General features: G+C 40.4%; 2 protein-coding genes across 4 annotated transcripts in view; one reads left to right on the forward strand and one right to left on the reverse strand.

Moving 5' to 3' along the window:
- The window catches only part of cacna1da (calcium channel, voltage-dependent, L type, alpha 1D subunit, a), a 59103-nt gene extending 47797 nt beyond the window's left edge, over positions 1–11306 (forward strand). For all 3 annotated transcript variants that reach the window (XM_079341515.1, XM_079341514.1, XM_079341516.1), the window contains 10 exons: positions 116–217; positions 2210–2343; positions 3162–3278; positions 3578–3966; positions 5238–5264; positions 5914–6042; positions 6386–6525; positions 7410–7516; positions 7700–8017; positions 8104–11306. In XM_079341515.1, the coding sequence (XP_079197641.1) occupies positions 116–217; positions 2210–2343; positions 3162–3278; positions 3578–3966; positions 5238–5264; positions 5914–6042; positions 6386–6525; positions 7410–7516; positions 7700–8017; positions 8104–8409 (1769 nt within the window). In that variant the 3' untranslated portion in view covers positions 8410–11306. The remainder of the gene's footprint in view (positions 1–115; positions 218–2209; positions 2344–3161; positions 3279–3577; positions 3967–5237; positions 5265–5913; positions 6043–6385; positions 6526–7409; positions 7517–7699; positions 8018–8103) is intronic.
- Positions 11307–11417: 111 nt separating this feature from the next.
- On the reverse strand, positions 11418–13777 carry LOC306823130 (parapinopsin-like; the record flags this gene model as incomplete). The annotated part of the gene is made up of 4 exons (XM_079342503.1): positions 11418–11542; positions 12284–12526; positions 12943–13271; positions 13447–13777. 4 exons carry the CDS (start codon positions 13775–13777, stop codon positions 11426–11428), a joined length of 1020 nt encoding a protein of 339 aa, XP_079198629.1. The 3' UTR covers positions 11418–11425.
- Positions 13778–15791: the final 2014 nt, after the last annotated feature.

A 15791-nucleotide genomic window follows, 5' to 3' on the forward strand; every position in this document is an offset into this window, starting at 1 on the left:
TCCCACTCAATGATTTATAAACTTTCTCTGTAAGCAATAATTCTGAGTTTGCATGAATATAAAGAGTCTGTGAGATTGGGTTCGGCTTTCTGAGTTAGTTTCCGTGGGGTTTCAGGTAATCTGGAGCAGGCCAACGAAGAGCTGCGAGCAGTCATCAAGAAAATCTGGAAGAGGACCAGCATGAAGCTGCTAGATCAAGTGGTGCCCCCTGCTGGTGGTTAGTGGAGCCGGCCTGTGTCTGTCAATGAAATCATGCACACACCTCTTAGTGTTTCTGATTTAGTTTGACACACAAACAGAATAGTTTATCATACATTTATAGAAAGCTTCAACTTTCTTTCACAAGTATGCCCTTAAGAATTCCCCCACACACAGACGTCTATCATCATAAGTAAAGCTTTACTGTGCTGTTTCCTTTGTGCTCATGTTCTCTGGTTGTCCCCTCTGCAGTCTGTTTTTTATACGTGTGTCTCCTCCTGCACCGGACGCTGATGGAGGCCTCTGACTGTCCATTGGGCTTTGGGCTTGCATGGCCTCGTAGTCCACTGTGCAAGAGCATGCTCTGTCTTTCTCTCCCCTCTCTCTCTCTCTCTCTCTCTCTCTCTCTCTCTCTCTCTTTTATCTGTCCCTCCTCTTTCTCTCTATCTGAATCTCTCTATTGTGTTAACTGCTGTCTTTTCTCATCGCTTCAGCTTCCACAGCTTCCTCTTCTTCTCATTCTTTTTTATCTCTGTATCCAAAACTCTGAGACACTTCAGAATATTCTGAAGCAGTTCTGTTTTAGGGTGGTGGCATGGAACTAGTGTTGCCTCTCTCTCCGATCTGTGTCCCCAGCGTTCTTGTTTGGAAGTGATTCAGACCCCTGCTTCAGAATAATTCTCACACGCTCTTTCACTTACTTTAAATACAAAAATAATCCAATGAGACAAAATTACATTCACAGAAAACTTTAAACAAATGGGCATACAGGAGATGACACACACTGACTTTAGCCAGAGAGACAAACATGTATGCTGCATCCTCTAGACCTGCTTGCTTGCATGTGCTATAGTGAGTTACAGTAAGTGTCTGAAAGGTTAATAACTGGAAGCGAGTTGGGATACGTGTTATCTAAACATCCAATAAGTGTCCATTTTGAAGCTATTGAAAAAGTTGCTGTATTTTTAAATTACACTTTGTTTATCATCAAAATAACAATGATTTGGCTCATTCTGACAGACTGAAGAGGACAAAAAGGGTCCTGCAACACTCAGTAACATGAAGATCAACTTTATTTACACATAAGACCAACATGTTTCGGCTTGTGGCAGGGTCACGAGTGGGACTCCCTGATGAAGATCTGGCTTGTGGAATGACCCTGATGAAGGCCACAAGCTGAAATGTGTCGATCTAATTAGTTAATAAAGTTCATCTTCATACTACTACTAAGAGTTGTTGGAGCTTTTTGACCTCTTCAAACCTTTCACTCTTCATGCACCTTGGAAGTTGGTGAAGTTGTGCCAGAAAATCTCACTCATTCTGACCGACTGAACGAAAGGTTTCTGCATTTATGACTCAAAGCTCTAAAAGTTTAGGCCTGATACTGTCCTGTACTGTAGGTACAGAATATCCTCCTATTGAATCCTTTTCATTTTAAAGCTCCTGTAAGGAATTATTAAACAGGATACAAAATAATGAAAATGCCTCTTAAGGGCAGTAAAGACATACATAAAGCAGGATGGGATTTATTTAAGATCATCTACTGATAGATGTACCAGACAAAATCAATAAAGAGTTAACAAGTACCACCTTGTCCACAAGGGGGTGCAAAAATAGACAAAAAACTAAAAAATTCTTTAAGTCAAACAAATAGTGTTAAAGTTTTTTTGTTTTTTTTTTCATGTAAGATACTAAATATATCAACATATATACAAAAAAACGCAAATATTTGAGCACATATAATTGATATTCTGTTCTCTTTTGTAAACAGAGAAGGATTTCATGTGGTGCATATTGAGGTACAGTATGTACACCATCAAGATGGATGTATATTTAGTTATTTGGGGTTTGCTGAGGGCCTCACTTGTCTGCAGTCTTAAGGCGATGGACCTGCAGTTTACAGAAAACATGGACAAAGGGGGGGGGAGAAAATTCTCTCCTTCTCTCTCCCTGGGTGATGTGAGTAGTGGCCGGCTGACACAGGAAGCATTTGTGTGGTCTGTTCACTCAGATGATGAGGTAACCGTGGGGAAGTTCTATGCCACCTTCCTGATACAGGACTACTTTAGGAAATTCAAGAAACGTAAAGAGGAAGGCCTGGTCGGTGCTCACCCAACCCAGAACAACACAGCCATCGCCTTACAGGTGAGTCTCACAGTTTTTGTGTGTAATGACAGCAAAGAGAGAGACTGTATGAAACCGTGTGAAAATATGGATTCTAGCATTTTCCTTGGTCAAGTCTGTAAAATGTGTCTGTGCATTTCATTCAAATATCACTAATGTTGTGGTTTATGATCCAGCAGGACGTTCATGGTCTTGCTGCACAGTATGACTCTGTGACTGTGATTTATGTGTTTCCAATGTGTCACATTTATGTCTCTGCATCTTAAAGTATCATAGATGTTGATGTTAAGCGTGTGTCATCGTCTCCAGCCATCATTTTATCTGTTTTATCGTGCATCACAAATCACTCACCAACTCATGAAAACCACATGCTAACAGATTTGTCATGTCACCTTGTCATATAAGATATATGGCCATGATTTACCCCATATATCATTGTCAGACAGTATAACCAGCTTTTAGTTCAATTAGAATGATGTGTTTGTGTATATTTTGCTGAGACGTTAAAGTAAACCACAAAGCTAAGCAAAGGAAGTAAAGAAATGTTTAATGCACTTACCCAGCCTGTGTGAGACAGAGCACAGCTGGATGCTGCACAGGACATTTCAACCCACTAATACTCACAGCAGGTTGCATTCAGGAGAGCACATCTGTCTGTCTGTGTGGTTTCATCTCTCACAGTCTGTCGATACTGTAAATGTCAGGTGTTCCATGTTACACAGGCGTGTGTGTGCACCCAGTGTGTGTGGTGGTGGTATGATGTCAGATCTCGTTCTCTGAGTTGTGAGATAAAGGTTCCCCCACTGTAGTGTTTAGCCTTCTTGTTGTCATGGTTACAGGCTGGCCTTCGCACACTGCATGATATCGGGCCCGAAATTCGCCGAGCGATATCATGTGACCTGCAAGATGACGAGCTAGTAGACTTTATTCCAGAGGAAGACGAGGAAATTTATAGGGTAACTGATTTTATTGGTGCTTTCTATGGTAATGATAATTTAAAGCAGATGTCTTATTTATATTGCTTTTTGCTCATTTGGTTTAATTTAGCTTCCTTTATTTTATCTCCATTTCAATTCCAACAAACTACAAACAGTGCATCCATGTTGCTCACCCATGCACCATGAAACCAGCTTCTGAACTTTTTTTTTTTGCTCATAATTTCTGAAAATAAAATCAGACTTAACATCAATAGCACTGCTGTTCTGCTGTGAGAAGTAGGAGAGTCGGTGGTTTTACTTTGAGCGTTCCTTCGCAGCGTAACGGGGGACTCTTCGGAAACCATCTCATGAACGGTGGTCATCGGCGATCCAACGGTCATCAGACCAACGCTACACAGAGACCTCTACAGGTGCAGCCTCCGCCTCACTACGCCCACATGGATCAGCCAGTGGGACGTCTTTCTAGAGCCAACGCCATGTCCCACCACAACCACCATCGTCACCACCACCACCATCACCACCGACACCACAATTCCTACGGCAAGTCTCCCAAATCCACTAACATCAACCTCAACAACGCCAACGTCTCAAGCCTGCCCAATGGAGGACACCATCGTTACTATGAACATGCTCCTCCCAATGGTTACCCAGGTCATCGCAGCTCCTACTACGACTACGAGAAGCCCCACACGCCGCAGGGTCAAAGGTATCCACACTGATCAGTAGTGTTTGGAGTGGGTGATTTAGCTTAGTTAGAATTGACTTTTAGGAATTCATTTGTGTGATCTTTCAATTTAACCCAGGACCAGCAAAGAATAAGTTTATTAGCTTTTTGATCAGTGAAACTTTTCACGTTTTTTCTTCAGAGAGTATCAACTCACTCTTTCAGTCTTTCAGCTAAGCTAACTGGCTGCTGGTGGTATCTTTGATTTAATGTACAGAGATAAAACATAGGATTATGCCAATAAACATATTGTATTCTTCTTTTTATTTCCAAAATGTAGAAGATCATTTTATAACTTACTGTAGCAAGTCACAGTCATATTTAATTATATAGATATGGAACTTTGCTCAGGATTGACATTACATAGAGACATTTGCAACAGCACTCTGAAAAACTGCCCATTCCCAGTTTGTAGTGTGTTTGTAATTAAACAGGATTGTGTCACATTAAACATATCAAAAAAGAAATGCAAAATAGCTGAAAAACTACATAGAATATCATCTAATAATGTCAGACAGCAAGTGTACGAGTGTGATGTTCTACCTGTACATTATGAACTTAAGTGTTTGACTGAAGCTCCAATACAAAGATGTAAAAAGATAATTACAGAAGCTCCTCTTCTTTTACTTCCCACCTGAGAGACTTTCATTTAATGAAGCTACCGCAGGTAATATACGACAGCTCATCACACGAAGTCGTGCTTTTGGTTTCCACGCACTGAGATCTTGCTGACATAACCAAATTGTGGACATGATCTGTTGCATAATTAATATTTTTCCACAGGCAAGACCCTGTTTCTTATCAGACCCTCCCCTTTTTTCACAAACCTCTCAGTCCCTAATTCATCACAAACCTGCTCTCACACTTGACAGTTCATTTCATAAAAGTGACCCACCGTCTTCTTATCTCCTGATTTCTCATGCTCTGTTTAGTCAGATGCTCAAGTACTGAGCCTAGTTTTTTTTTGTTTTTTTTTGTCAGGACCTAATAAGGTTGGGTGACAATTTCATTGCTGCCACTTTACAGAAGAGAAAGGATATTTAGTTTCTTTCTTATCGTAAGAGTGGGAAATGGAATTGTCTTCCAACACTGGAGTCAGCATCACATTCTCTCCTCTTCATACATATATGAGCATGCTGTAAAAGTCTCATATACTGTATGATATATATGTCACACTCTCTGTGCTCTCTCCTCCCTTTCTCCTTCCTAACCAAAATGCTTTCTCTCAACCATCCCTCTGCTTTCTCGGACAGAAGGCGCTACTATGAGACCTATGTTAGGTATGTTCTCGTAGGTGTGGCTCCAGCAAGTTTGTCTGAACCAGCAAGCAGAAGATCTTCTACTATTTTAGTTCATGTTTTATCCCTTTGATTTGGTTTTGAATCCATGAATGGTTGCATCCTTGCTAAATCAGTGTAATGTGCGATATGCTGGCCTGTTATTTGTCTGGTTATCATCTGCTTCTGTGAACACCCAGTTGTGTCCAATTCTTTCAAAGTTAAAGGAGAAATAATGTGAATATTTATGGCCAGCATATTGCTGAGCGCAGCCCTGCTTTATGCATGTGTTAAAGTGACATGCCTGCTTTGAGGAGGGACCCAGAAAACAAGGGAGCACTATTAGCTGCACAGTCTTATGCACATCACACAGAGACACTTTTACTCAATGATTCTTTTCAATAAAAATACATGTATATCGAAAAAAAAGACCTCAAAGTGGAAGGGATGTTTAGAAGACAAAGTGGTGTTCTTCAAACACAAAACTTCTGCCTGTTGTCCTGGTTTGGCTATTACAAATGTATTATTGTGTTCAGTTGCATCGCTGCCCCCTGGAGGCTTGCGTCTGCATGGCAGTGCATGGCCCTATTCCAGTAAGCACCCCCCCATCAGCAGCAGTGAGCTTGTTCTGACCCCTCTGACCTCTCGTCAGGTCCCGTGGAGTGGATGGACACCACCCCACTATCCGAAGAGAGGAGGAGTTGGATGAAGACCGCCTGTCTGGGGAGTATTACAGCGGGGAGGAGTTTTATGAAGATGACAGTATGCTGTCAGGGGACAGGTAATCTTATAACTTGATCCGTACACAGTTGTATCATGCTAAGAATAGGATACCTATTTGACTATAAATAAAGTACAAGACAAAAAATTAAATTTTTGGGGATTTTCGATCCCCTTCAACGTGTTCATTCTTTTTTCTTTTTTTAAGATATATTTTATGCCTTTCGTGCCTTTATCAGATAGAGCTAGGACAGGGGACAGGGTCGGAGGTCGGGGAGGGAGAGGGGAACGACATGCAGGAGGGGGAGCACAGGAGGACTGTAGCCTCCATGCACGGGGACAGGCGCGCTAACCACTGTGCCACCAGCTCCCCCCAATGTGCTCATTCTTTTTTCTGTCAACAGGTATCAGAACAGTGATACAGAGTATGAGACTCCCAAAGGTTACCATCACCCTGACAGTTACTATGAGGATGATGAGCAGCCACTGTACCGTGACTCACGGAGGTCACCAAAGAGACGGTTGCTTCCTGCAACACCTCAAGGTATCTTACCCTTGTACTCTGCAGCATGAGCGCCAAGTTTACTTTAAAGCTTCTGTGAAGAGTTGTTAGTTGATTCTGAAACAGACTGAAAGTATTACTGAAGCCTCTTTATTACCCTAAAATAGCAAACGAGACGGCGTTAGTGACAAGGTTGATTATCTCCAATCGTACTGATTAACATTATGCTGCCAAATCAGACTTTATTTACGTTTTCACAGAGCGTACATGTGACTGTTAGAGCAAGGGGACAATTTTAGTTTAAAGTAAATGACTCACACTTAAAGGACAGGATCAGTAAAGAGATGAGAGGTACCACTTTGTGACAGCGGGGGCGCCAAACTCAACACAAACCCAAAGTTCCTCACAGAGGCTTTAAATGGCCTCAATTTTACAAGAACAAAAACACGACATGTCTTTCTGATGCAACGTAAACACTTGTCGCTTTACACCACGGACTGCCAAGAGTCTGCACACAACTAGTAACACAACAATCATTTCATTATTGCTCAGAATACATCTTGAACAACATGATGAGACAAATACCTACAAATGAAAGTATTTTAGCACAGAGATAATAATGATGATCAACAGTAACATGTGTTTGCTCACAATGCATTCATTTGAATTATAGCACTGCATGTTGTTGGCGAGTTATAAACCGACTTCAGACAATATTACATATTTAGCTGTAGGCAACAGAGGCTATTACACCACTATCTCTGTCATCTAATAGTCTCCTCATAGACTGCACTCATACAAGTCTTACAGTTGCTGTATGATTGACCTTCCCACCCAGCATTATGCTCCCCAAGTTTCTGTAGATTTGCATGCTGTCAGAGTTTCCTGCATGAGGTCACTCATTGCTCCCCTCCGGACTCGTTCAGGTAACAGGAGGCCGTCCTTCAACTTTGAGTGTCTGCGCAGACAGAGTAGCCAGGACGAGCTTCCACATCAGCGTACCGCTCTACCACTGCACCTCATGCAGCACCAGGTAACACTGGCACATATCACACATGGATGTTGTTTTGAACACTTTTGCACAATTAAGACACGTTCGGAATGCTTTTTTATGCACCCCTCACTCTGTGAATTGAAACATTCACATCCAATGTCGCCTAATGATAAGTATCTCATTCAACACTGTTTCGGTTAACTGTCTCTTGTGACCCATCAGGTAATGGCTGTAGCAGGCTTAGACTCCAGCAGAGCCCACCGCCTCTCCCCAACCCGTTCTACTCGCTCCTGGGCCACGCCCCCTGCTACCCCGGCCAGTAAAGACCAGTCTCCATACTACACCCCTCTCATCCGAGTGGATCACCCACACAGGGGCAGCATTACCAGCAGCCAGGTGTCGGTACGCAAAAGCTCATGGTACACGGACGACCCTGAGTTTTCCCAGAGAACATACTCACCGGTCCATCTACAGGTGCCACCGGAGTACCACAACCAGTACCACCAGAAGAGAGGCAGCGCCACCAGCCTTGTGGAAGCGGTGAGTTTGGTGCTCGGTTGGAATCTCCCAGGCACATTATGGCAAAAATCCAGAGTAACGTTTTTTTTCCTCCCATCCTAACGCAGGTTTTGATATCAGAAGGACTTGGGCGATACGCCAAGGACCCAAAATTTGTCGCTGCCACAAAGCATGAGATAGCAGACGCCTGTGAGATGACGATAGACGAGATGGAGAGTGCAGCCAGTCACCTGCTTAATGGAGGGATTACCCCGTGTGTCAATGGGGTCAACGTGTTCCCCATACTGACGCCACGGGACTATGAACTGCAGGACACGGCAGCCAGTTACAGTGACGAGGAGCCAGAGACAGAGCCGAGAGCTCTTTATGAGGAGGACCTGGCAGACGAAATGATCTGCATCACGACTTTATAGCAGTTGCTGGAGAAATCTGCGATTTAGAATTACTATATCGATGAAAATTTAAAAAAAAAGAAATGCATCTGTTGGCTCTGACCAAAAGAAGTGCCTTTAACAGTGAAGAGAAAAAGGCATAAAGAAGAGAGACACAACAGTCCTGCTCTTTTAATTGTTCTCCACCTGCCAGCAAAAGAGGTCACGGCACAGAGCCAGACACCACCTCGCTGAGTGCAGACGGACTGACTGCACCTTCCAAAGGCTGTGACTCACAGCGTCAGCCTGCAGCCAATCAGAGATAAGGACATCAATGCCAGGGAAAGATGGACCATTGGGCATAGGTGTGAGACACTCAAGAGGGCGGGTCTCTTAGGGTGATGACAATCAGATGTACGATGTCATTACCTCGGTCACTTTATTAAGGTTTGGCATATCATGCAAGTTTTCAATGCAAGCATAGAAAGGCATATCCCTCCCCCCTCCCCCCTCCACACCCCCCAGTCTTTAGAAAAACTTGATCCCTTTGTTGTTAGAACAGAGCGTTTAATGATTGCTAAGGCTGAGTCTAAAAGTGAAGTAGAGCTGTACCAGATTATGCAGGAACTTACTGTCCTACTTATAGCATCATTCAACTTGAGATGTGTACTTTTAAAGCATTTGTGATAAATGCACTAGCAGGCAGGTTATTTCAAAAATTTAGAATAGCCTGTTTAATATTTCATAGTTGATATGCTGTAAATTGTATTATATAACAAAATAACCTTTGTAAAGAGATATTCTATATTTTGTAATTATGTATTATTTAAAAGATCAGCAATATGGACCCTTGTGACTCCTGTTATTCTACAAAAGCAGCCTCGCATTACTTTATTAGGTAAAATAGTCTGATATTTATTTGCCTTTTTTTGTTTGGTTTTATGGATCCTTTTTTTTTTTTTTTTTTTTTTTTTTACATTTCAACAGGCTCTGCTTGTGTGACAACACTACTGCACAAGATATGCAAAAGGCTAATTTCTTAGCATAGGGGTTCATGTGTTAATACATCACACCAACACCAGTTGCATAAGGTTAAGCCCCCTTTAAAGGAGTATTTTTAGAGGCAAGCTTTAAGGATCCAGGGCTTAAATTTTATACGGATGTGATGACCACATTTGTTTGCATATTTTGTGCAGGGCATGCACATGAATTTCAAATGCATAGTGCATTTACAATGCTGCTTTTTTAGTTGGTTTCAAGAGTCAGACCTTGTTTTCGTCAGCCCCTTCTCTAATGCCTTTGTGCTGCTGAAAGATAGAAATGTGACAGAAGGTGATAACAGGGATGAATTAATATATCTCATAGCTTGTGCTGGGATTTTCCATGACATGCTTTGTTGATCATGGTGGAATTCCATTAAACCTTTGTAATGAATCTTGGCAATCACATCTCAGCCTTTGTGTAGTCTGTGACGGCAGGAGACATATGCACACATCCAAAGGTCAGAAAAGGTCAGGTGTATATAGTAGGTGGTGGACATAGACTGTCCTGCTGTCAGGATGCTGGAGAGAGGCTAAGCAATATAAACCCCCTCCTCCCCCCTTTTCTCTCTCGGCCTGCCTGGTTCCTGCTTACAGAATACCTCGTTCGGCAAAGTGACAACATATCATCGTGTAAGCTTTCCTGTCTGTCCCGGCGTCCCACAGTAGAGTCTGTGAAAGAGACAAACTTTGTGTTTTCCCCTCTAATCAGATTTGTGAACTGGACTAGGAGGGAAAATGAACCCTGGATGCAGAAAAAGGAGCCCACAAATATCAAAATGTCAAGATTCTTTATTTACCCGCAATGATCGAAATACTAAAATAAATAAACAGCAGTGGGCTTTTTCAGGCATTACCATGGAGGGTTTAGATTAAGGATATTTGGGGTAAACGTGATCTGTCGTTCATGAGTGTTTGATTTGTAGGTGAGTGCGTCCTGTACTCTAATTCAACCGAATACTGTCATGAAAATGTAGGTTTTCCATTTTGTGTGCACATTGAAAGGGCTCTTTGAATTGTTTGTGAGTTTAAAAAAAAAAGTGTGCTAGTCCTTTTTCTCAAAACTGTCGTATAAAAGGGCCGATGCACATAACAGGCACATTGTACTATTCGTAGCAATTACAGTACTGATGAACTGAAGATATGCATTATTTTGTAAACACTTTTAAAAAGTTGTGTTAAACTAAAGATGAAAAGAACTTACTTTTACCTCATGTCAGGGATTCCTGAGAAAAGAAAATAATGATTTGGTTAGGTCTATACCAATGGTATTTAAATATTAGCACATAGCTGTTTGTCTTTGCACAAGTAACTGTATAGTGCTTTTGTTTCTCCTTTTTCTAAACAGATTTGTGTATTAAGGTGAGACAATTTTGTACTTTTTGTGACTGTGTGTATGGTTTAGTGGAATCTATATTTGTCATTAACAACTCACCTTACAATGCTGGGAATGAAAGAGTATTAAAAAAAATATTTTCAAGGTGCACAGTTTCTCTGTTCATGGCTAGGGTAAAAAAAAAGATAAACGTTTACAGAGAAACACAATGATTTAAACGTTTCTTTAGTTTTCTTCATATTATTATGATTATAATTACTATTGCTACTATAACTGTTCTGAAAGCTGTATTAAAATAGAAGATAATGTTAAATATGTACAAAAGTATGGAAAGACCCATGGTAATGTTCTCTACTTGAAAGTCTTGATATTTGCTCCTTATTGTTTTTATTCAGTAAACATCATTTCTCTTAGTAGCAAATGCTTTGATATTTACCTTCTAGGTTTTGTATCAATACATTTTTTGTATTTTTCATTTGATTTGGGCCTTGACTTTATTTGAATCGATAATAATCGATACTATTTATTTTCTATTGACCATTGAATAAATTTATGCTAAATTACTTTCCTCATTCTGTTGTATTCTGTTCGCAGATCAATTCAGTTTTTCCCCGTGACAAAGAAGGATCTTTTTTTTTTTTTTTTTTTTTTCTTATTTGACCGTTTCAGGTGTACGTTCAGTTCAGGCAGGTGTCACCTGTCTGGCTGTCGTCTCTGTGGTTGTTAAATTCTCGGATTCTTCGTCTTCCACAACGCTCCCTTTCCCACACAAAAGGAAAGGCACCGCATATTTACGAAACTGTAGAAACAAAAACAGACAAAACATTTCACATAAAAACATTTTGGCCGAGAGAAGTTACTCTGACATCTTTTTGCAGCAGGTGATTCATATACGTTATTGTGCATGGAAAACATAATCCCCAAATTATATACATGTATAGGTTTATAATAAAGCAATGAAGACAAAACCATACATTATATATAAGATTAGACATGACAAACTAAAATATGTTGTTGTATAGCTGTAATTTCTTCTACTTGACATTTCTGAGCAGTGCAGAAACATATGTCCAAAGTATGTGTTGAGGTGAGTATCAGTATTAGGTACACTGCAACATACTATAGTTGTGAGCACAAAGTGTTTCATTACTGAGTTGCAATAATAATTTGAAATATTGCTTATAGAAAACATTGAGGTAGTTGAGACAATCATTTCATTAATCCAGACTTTTTTCAAACAATATTTTAAGATAGCTATTCTGGTTTTCATTACTCCTAAATAAATCTGTAAACGAGGCACTTTTTTACACTTTTAAGGACAGTATTAACAATCAAAGCAAAGATTTATTTTTAAATTCGCCTTCGGTCATGCCTTTAGCTCCAGTTAAACCACAACCCCTGATTCCTGTTCTTAAACTGTTTTACCCAAAAGATACATTCTCTTCCACGACCACTAGATGGAGCTGATTTACCAAAACTTCAAAGTATTTTTTTTTTCCAATATATATACTTTATTAATTTAATGTGAATGCGGTGGTACCTGTTTGTTCAGGTAGATGTAGATGATGGGATTGTACACAGTACTGCTCTTGGCCAGGTAAACCGGCACCGTGCCCACCAGCGGATGAATTTGCACATCAGGGTTGTAGATGACGAGCAGGGCCAGGCTGGCATAAGGCAGCCAGCTGATGAGAAATGTCATAACCATCAGAACCACCATGGATGCCACCTTCATCTCTCCTTTAGCTACCGCACCACCTTCAACGCAGGCCATCTTTGATACCTGCAACACAAAAATGATACAAAACGGTTCATATCTATAGCTAGAGCTAGTGTTTATGAGGCATCTTCTGTTCCTTTAAAAAGTTCAATCTGAAGTAAAAACAAAAGCCCTGCTCCACACTTGGGAATGTAGTTTTGTTTTTGTTTCCTTCCCTTTTTTAGTTTCCCCTTTTTCATGTGGGAAAGTGATCAATAACATTTGGAGCAACTGCTCTAGACTGCAACAACTCGTTGTAATCTTCATTGAACAATAACTACAGCTGCAGAATGTAGTGTTAGGGAAATATCTGCACAATTTCCCTTTTAGGAGTTCAATACTACATTTACTCAAAATTGAACAAACTCATAGTTGTTGTACAGTACTGCATCACTTGATATTTTCCACTTCAGGCTAAAGTTAAATGTTTAAACTTTCACCTGGTGTAGTGTCCACATTAGTTTGGCATATGATGCAAGGATGATGGCAAAGGGCACAGCAAAGCATACCCCGAAGTAAGCCAGGATATAGGAGACATTGGTAGGGTCTCTGTTGTGCCAGTCTGGTGCACAGGATGTCCCCACCCCCTCCAGCTCATACCTGCCCCAACCAAACAGGGGAGGCAAGTTCCATGTGAGGGACCACAGCCAGGACAAGGCGATGCCTCCAGCTGCATGCTTTTTCTGGAAGGTTATCTGTCCTAATGGCTTACACACAACAAACATCCTCTCCAGAGCTATCAGAGCAACAGTGCACAGAGACGTGATGCCTGCAGAGAAGAAAAGTCAGGTAGACACCAAGGGGAACAGCGAAATGAATGTTGTTCTGTGATAGCATGTAACTTATGAAATGTGTCACTTCACTAAATAAAAAAAACAGTTTTCACTGTTTCTGCACTGTAAACATATGTACAGTTAGAATACTTTGCTATTCTTCCAACTCACCGCACAAAGACACTGCAAAGCCCTCCATGACACAGCCTGTTCGTCCCAGAGAGAAGTACCCCTGGGCGTTGTTGACCACAGACAGCACCCCTCCGGTCATGGCAGTGCCCAGGTCAGCCACTGCCATGTTCACCAGAGCGTAGTTGAGTGGCTGCCTCAGCTGCTTGTGCATAAGGGACACGATGATCACTGTAGCGTTGAGCACGATTGCCGGACCGGTGAAAAGCGCCATGATGATGGAGAGGATGATGAAGCCGGTGCGTGATAGAGGGGGGTCCCCGTGAGGACCCAGGTAAGATGAAGCATTGTGGGGAAAACCGTATGGCTGCATGGGTGAGCTGTAAAAAATGGTGTGGTAGTTTCCTCTGGTCCTGGAGCTTCTGTATGAGATACTGAATATCTCACTACTCTGTTGTGATGAGATAAGACGCCCTCCTTCTAAGAATAAAGGATTTGGTTAAGAGTAATTCCTTCAGTTGATCCTTGATCCCCTCACCTTTTGCTTGATTGTAAAAGCACTTTAGCAGGATGACTCCACAGTGTTCCTCAGCAGGATAAGTCCACTAAGTAAGTGTGAAGACAAAAACTATCTGACCACTAACTGCCAAGCAGAGGGATAAAGACACTGCTGGTGTCAACAAAAAATATTGTACTGATTAGATGTTGACATTTATCATGACTGGTGTTTCTTTTCTGATAATTTTTATTCAATTTCTACATTTAATTTCCTCTTAATTAATTCTCTTTCTCTCAGTTAACTAAGCATATTAAAAATGACTAAAATATACATCTCACCAGTAACAACTCATTCACCTGATTATAGAACATTCAGCACTCGTCAACTTTGAAATATTGAAGTCTCATATTACGAAATATTCACTGTTACCTAAAACATAAATGCAACAAAAGCATCAATAGATATAATAAATACACGCAAATGAATATAAAATTGTACAGACATCTGAATCATCGTATTTATGTGATACAGTTGAATGTGTATTCAGTTGGTCAATGTAAGACATACAGTACTGTATGCACTATTTCTACTGTTAGATACAGTTATATTCTGCTAGTATTCACAAACTGTTGAAATAACAACTAAAGCTATTTATTTTGGTGCATAATGTACCATGTGACCTGGACTCAGGATCATTGTTGTCAGCTATAAATAAGTCTCCTTTTAAACATGCAAACAAACATGGAAGCACATTGATTCTTAGTGGCACACGTGATAAAAATAGATACAGTATAAAGTAAGCCTAACAATGGTACAGAATAATGTTTGAAGTTCTGGGTCAAGTCTAAAGTCAAGAGTTGAAATTACATTGTGCCTGTTGACCAATTCTCAATAAATGGCACCCTGGAGCGTTCCATAATCTCTCTGGGGTCTGGTAACTGACCGTGTAACCCCCCTCTATGTTGAGTTCAGAAGGTGAGGTTAAATCTTGGCCTTTACATGACCCATGCTTCACCTTCTAAGAGGTTTACATCCAATCAAGTCAATATGGGGATTACAACTGTTTGGGTTTAGAGTTCAACTCAGTCTGGCACTGATTAGTAAATTTTAAATCTACAACAACAATATTATTTTTGATTTTTTCAAAAAAACAAAACTTTCATTTGTGAGCTTTTTTATTCTTATTGTTTACTAAAAAACACAATTAAGTTTAAACCACTAACTCAACCCAGAGTATATTGGAAATTAAAAATGTGACATTTCAACAAAATGTAATCTTTTCTTGAATTTTTAGAGAACCTTCAGTTACGTTATGTTAGATAAAATGAGGAACAAAAGGGATCACACACATCTTTTGGGATTGAATTTGTTAAAGATGTAACTGAAAATAATTAAGGGGTAACTTTCCTATCCTCTGTTGCTTTGTTGAAACTTGTATTTGAAGAGATATGAAACACCAAACCGAGGTACATACCATGTTTGTTGATTGACAAAATCAATAAAAACTGTGAACTTGGAGGGACAAAAAACTACCACCAATAGCTGAGTGGGTTTAATGACTTAAACCGAATAGAAGAGTAAAGAAATTCAGCACCATGGAGAGCACCTATAGACAAGCGAATATACCATCCTGCTTAAAATCAAGATCAGACAGTAAAATCATGTAATAGAGTTTTCTGTAGAACACTTCCTAGAAATAAACACTCAAAACTGAGTATTTGTAACGTTTTAAAACAAATCTTTTTAAAGAGCCACCATGCCGCCATTAAAGGCAGTCACAAAGAGAGAAGCGAGAAAGAGAAGTTGGGGAGGAAAAGAGCCAGGGTGAAATGCTCTGAACTCATTTGAGAAGAACTCATGTACTGAAAAAAAAAATCAACAAATCAAA

Source organism: Symphodus melops (assembly GCF_947650265.1).
Source record: "Symphodus melops genome assembly, chromosome: 4".
Classification (NCBI taxonomy): Eukaryota; Metazoa; Chordata; class Actinopteri; order Labriformes; family Labridae; genus Symphodus; species Symphodus melops.